At 46.2% G+C, this 5723-nt stretch overlaps 1 protein-coding gene across 1 annotated transcript in view; it reads left to right on the top strand.

Moving 5' to 3' along the window:
• Nucleotides 1-488: 488 nt before the first annotated feature.
• The window catches only part of LOC111975658 (glomulin), a 32349-nt gene continuing 27114 nt past the window's right edge, over nt 489-5723 (top strand). Inside the window, exons 1-2 of the mRNA XM_024004145.2 lie at nt 489-689; nt 875-1003. Of these exons, the coding sequence (XP_023859913.2) occupies nt 654-689; nt 875-1003 (165 nt within the window). The 5' untranslated portion in view covers nt 489-653. The remainder of the gene's footprint in view (nt 690-874; nt 1004-5723) is intronic.

Below are 5723 nucleotides of genomic sequence, written 5' to 3'. Positions count from 1 at the left end.
GTTCAGGGCTTTGCTTTCATCACGGCCCAATACAGAGAGCAAACCTATCCTAACCAGCAGCCGCTGGCTAAATCCTACCGTTCAAACGCCCTATCTATTTATCTCAACTAGCTACAGCCGTGTGTGTGTGTGTGTTCCTGTCTGTCTGTCTGTCTGTCTGTCTGGGGCAGCAAACTGATACAGCTTAGGCCAGTGCTCAGTACTGGTTCTTAGAGTAACAGAGTCTGTTATGCATTTGATGTACAAGATATGAACTTTACTTCCCTACAGGAGCCTACATTTGTGGTTTATTAAAACAAAACAAAACAAACCCAGGTCACCAGCATGCAGTTAGTTCTAGCGGTTTAAGATTGAGTGAGTCTCCCTCGACTCAGCTAGAGCCTTCCAGACTGTTCTGTTGTCTGCCGTGACTATGTAGCACTGCTTTAATCCGATTATAGCTCAGGCACATAGGGCTTGATAAGAGGTTTACTGACTGAGGTCTCTGGACAGTCCACCTTTACCACAAGTAATTTCAAACCGCAACAGTAACTATCTGGTGTCCTATTTTTGGCAGACATTTGGATATTATCATTATTTCATCTATATTCTGAATATTCACACTCTTATTTTTTGGACCCCTCCACGATTGTTATTCAAGACAAACGCTGAGGATGGCTGATCAGCTGCAGGATGTCATCCAGAGATGGGTAAGCTAACATGCTAACAGTGGCTCATATAAGAATGATTAGAACTAGCTACGCTTAATATAATATCATTGATAAGACATTTTCAACAATAATATGACTAATCAGATGCATAATATTGTCAGAATTATTACTTTGAACTAGCTGTCTCTGCGAGTGGTGTCAGTTGGCATCTTGTATCTGTACAGCGAAAAGCCGTGGTGGAAGATGGTTTAAGGCCAGAGGACCATGAGCTGTTCCAGAATGCTGGATTGGCGTATATTAATCAGGGTGACACGACACAACTGCTAGACTTCATTCAGGATGAGAAGAACCAGGTAAATGCATCGATCGCCATCACATTCAAATCAAATCAAATCAAATCAAATTTTATTAGTCACATACACATGGTTAGCAGATGTTAATGCGAGTGTAGCGAAATGCTTGTGCTTCTAGTTCCGACAATGCAGTAATAACCAACAAGTAATCTAACCTAACAATTCCACAACTACTACCTTATACACACACACAAGTGTAAAGGGATAAAGAATATGTACATAAAGATATATGAATGAGTGGTGGTACGACGGCATGGCAAGATGCAGTAGATGGTAATAGAGTACGGTATATACATATGAGATGAGTACTGTAGGGTATGTAAACATAAAAGTGGCATAGTTTAAAGTGGCTAGTGGTACATGTATTACATAAAGATGGCAAGATGCAGTAGATGATATAGAGTACAGTAATATACATATGAGATGGGTAATGTAGGGTATGTAAACATTATATTAAGTGGCATTGTTTAAAGTGGCTAGTGGTACATTTTACATAATTTCCATCAATTCCCATTATTAAAGTGGCTGGAGTTGAGTCAGTATGTTGGCAGCGGCCGCTAAATGTTAGTGGTGGCTGTTTAACAGTCTGATGGCCTTGAGATAGAAGCTGTTTTTCAGTCTCTCGGTCCCTGCTTTGATGCACCTTACTGACCTCGCCTTCTGGATGATAGCGGGGTGAACAGGCAGTGGCTTGGGTGTTGTTGTCCTTGATGATCTTTATGGCCTTCCTGTGACATCGGGTGGTGTAGGTGTCCTGGAGGGCAGGTAGTTTGCCCCGGTGGTGCGTTCTGCAGACCTCACTACTCCTGGAGAGCCTTACGGTTGTGGGCGGAGCAGTTGCCGTACCAGGCGGTGATACAGCCCGACAGATGCTCTCGATTGTGCATCTGTAGAAGTTTGTGAGTGCTTTTGGTGACAAGCCGAATTTCTTCAGCCTCCTGAGGTTGAAGAGGCGCTGCTGCGCTTCTTCACAACGTGTCTGTGTGGGTGGACCAATTCAGTTTGTCCGTGATGTGTACACCGAGGAACTTAAAACTTTCCACCTTCTCCACTACTGACCGTCGATGTGGATAGGGGGGTGCTCCTCTGCTGTTTCCTGAAGTCCACAATCATCTCCTTTGTTTTGTTGACGTTGAGTGTGAGGTTATTTTCCTGACACCACACTCCGAGGGCCCTCACCTCCTCCTGTAGGCCGTCTCGTCGTTGTTGGTAATCAAGCCTACCACTGTAGTGTAATCCGCAAACTTGATGATTGAGTTGGAGGCGTGCATGGCCACGCAGTCGTGGGTGAACAGGGAGTACAGGAGAGGGCTCAGAACGCACCTTGTGGGGCCCAGTGTTGAGGATCAGCGGGGTGGAGATGTTGTTACCTACCTCACCACCTGGGGGCGGCCCGTCAGGAAGTCCAGGACCCAGTTGCACAGGGCGGGGTCGAGACCCAGGGTCTCGAGCTTGATGACGAGTTTGGAGGGTATATGGTGTTAAATGCTGACTGTAATCGATGAACACATTCTCACATGGGTATTCCTCTTGTCCAGATGGGTTAGGGCAGTGTGCAGTGTGGTTGCGATTGCGTCGTCTGTGGACCTATTGGGTCGGTAAGCAAATTGGAGTGGGTCTAGGGTGTCCGGTAGGGTGGAGGTGATATGGTCCTTGACTAGTCTCTCAAAGCACTTCATGATGACGGAAGTGAGTGCTAGGGGCGGTAGTCGTTTAGCTCAGTTACTTAGCTTCCTTGGGAACAGGAACAATGGTGGCCTCTTGAAGCATGTGGGAACAGCAGACTGGGTAAGGATTGATTGAATATGTCCGTAAACACACCAGCCAGCTGGTCTGCGCATGCTCTGAGGACGCGGCTGGGAATGCCGTCTGGGCCTGCAGCCTTGCGAGGGTTAACACGTTTAAATGTTTTACTCACCTCGGCTGCATGTGAAGGAGAGCCCGCAGGTTTTGGTAGGGGGCCGTGTCAGTGGCACTGTATTGTCCTCAAAGCGGGCAAAAAAGTTGTTTAGCCTGTCTGGGAGCAAGACATCCTGGTCCGCGACGGGGCTGGTTTTCTTTTTGTAATCCGTGATTGACTGTAGACCCTGCACAACCTCTTGTGTCTGAGCTGTTGAATTGCGACTCGATTTTGTCTCTGTACTGGGACTTAGCCTGTTTGATTGCTTGCGGAGAGAAATAGCTACACTGTTTGTATTCGGTCATGCTTCCGGTCACCTTGCCCTGGTAAAAAGCAGTGGTTCGCGCTTTCAGTTTCACGCGAATGCTGCCGTCATCCACGGTCTCTGGTTTGGGAATGTTTTTAATCGTTGCTGTGGGTACGAACATCGTCAATGCACTTCCTAATGAACTCGCTCACCGAATCAGCATATTCGTCAATATTGTTTGTTGGACGCAGTGCGGAACTATTCCAATCCGCGTGATCGAAGCAGTCTTGAAGCGTGGATTCAGATTGGTCGGACCAGCGTTGAAACAGACCTGAGCGCGGGAGCTTGTTGTTTTAGTTTCTGTTTGTAGGCTGGAATCAACAAAATGGAGTCGTGGTCAGCTTTTCCGAAAGGGGGCGGGGAGGGCCTTATATGCGTCGCGGAAATTAGATAACAATGATCTAGGTTTTTCCAGCCCTGGTAGCACAATCGATATGCTGATAGAATTTAGGGAGTTTTGTTTTTTAGATTAGCCTTGTTAAAATCCCCAGCTACGATGAATTCAGCCTCAGGGTGTGTGGTTTCCAGTTTACAAAGAGTCAGATAAAGTTCGTTCAGGGCCATCGATGTGTCTGCTTGGGGGGGAATATATACGGCTGTGATTATGATTGAAGAGAATTCCTTGGTAGATAATGCGGTCGACATTTGATTGTGAGGAGTTCTAGATCAGGTGGAACAGAATGACTTGAGTTCCTGTGTGTTGTTATGATGATCACACCACGTCTCGTTAATCATGAGGCATACCCCCCCGCCCCTCTTCTTACCAGAAAGATGTTTGTTTCTGTCGGCGCGATGCATGAAGAAACCAGCTGGCTGCACCGACTCCGTTAGCGTCTCTTGAGTTAGCCATGTTTCCGTGAAGCAGAGCACGTTGCAATCCCTGATTCGCATTCGCAAGCCCTCCAATGAAAACCCCTCTCATGCGCCGCTAAGTGAGTAATTCAATTCAAAGATATCCTAAGAAGAATCACACCTTACTGTTACAGAGTGAACCGGGAGGACATTGGGTGCTTTTACACTGCTCTATTTGTGAAAATTGTTGTAAAATATACCTTGTGTTTGACACATTTTTACACATTGACAGTGTAGTGTAGTAGATTCCAGTCCCAGAGGCCGATAATGGTGATGACAGACACATGCACACTCCAGTCTCCTCTGTGACAACATCAGCAAGTCTACTACTACAGCTAACAGTACAGGCCACTTTGCTACATTGCCACCATAGACATATAGTGTGCATCCCAAATGGCACCCTATTCCCTACATAATGCAATACTTTTGACCAGGGCCCATAGGGCTATAGTGTGCATCCCAAGTAGTGCACTATGTAGACAATAGGGTGCCATTTGCGATGTATACATAAAATAACGATCGCTTCTCTGCCACTACCCAGAGCTTGTTGTTGGGCTGTTGACCTGAAGGTGTCAGGACTGAACCAGMCGATATTCAGTCAGATTTCTCGCTCCAGTGATGGTGACTGATGGTTTCTGTTTGGAAAGGCTCTTCTCTAAGTGCCCTTGGTTGTCCCTGCTCCCCACGCCTTCTTTTGCTCTAAACCCTACACTTAAAGGAGCATGTGTCAGGGTGGTTTTTCAAAGTCTTTAAGGAGCTAAAGGAGCCTCAGGAGGTATATGGGTTGAAGATATTGAATTGACTCACAAATGAAAAATCTGTGAGAAAACCCTCAACTTGGACAAAAAGTATTATCTAACTGTAGTGAAGGGATATTCACTTTAAAAAGAAAACATGGAATGGAAATGTAGTTCATTTTGATGGAGTCATAACAGGGTCTATAGATACCTCGCTAGGATGACATGGAGTCATAACAGGGTCTATAGATACCTCACTAGGACGTCATGGAGTCAGACAAGGGTCTATAGCTACCACGCTAGGATGTCATGGAGTCATAACAGGGTTTATAGCTACCTCGCTAGGATATCATGGAGTAATAACAGGGTCCATAGCTACATTGCTAGGACATCATGGAGTCAGACTAAGGTCCATAGCTACCTCGCTAGGATGTCCTGAAGTCATAAAAGGGTCTATAGCTACCTCGCTAGGATGTCATGGAGTCATAACAGGGTCTATAGCTACCTCGGAAAGTGTCCTAGCGAGGTAGCTATAGACCCTGTTATTACTCCATGATGTCCTAGCGAGGTACTGTAGACCCTTTATGACTCCATGACATCCTAGCGAGGTAGCTGTAAGACCCTGTTATTACTCCATGACATGTCCTAGCGAGGTAGCTGTAGACCCTGTTATGACTCCATGACATTCTAGCGAGTAGCTATAGACCCTGTTATGACTCCATGATGTCCTAGCGGGTAAGCTATAGACCCTTGTTTGACTCCATATATCTAGCGAGCCAGGCGTAGTGAGTATGGGTAAGCCCATGCTGATCCAAGTACCCAAATGGTAGGGCGCATCACAGCTTTGTGGTCCGCGCTCCGATCAACTTCTCTAGCTAATAGACCCTGGTTATGAACTCCATGATGTCAAGCGGAGTACTGTAG

The sequence above is a fragment of the Salvelinus sp. IW2-2015 genome, linkage group LG16 (assembly GCF_002910315.2).
Source record: "Salvelinus sp. IW2-2015 linkage group LG16, ASM291031v2, whole genome shotgun sequence".
NCBI lineage: Eukaryota > Metazoa > Chordata > Actinopteri > Salmoniformes > Salmonidae > Salvelinus > Salvelinus sp. IW2-2015.
Note: the sequence above shows the minus strand (reverse complement) of the source record. Positions and strands in the feature narration are given on the sequence as shown.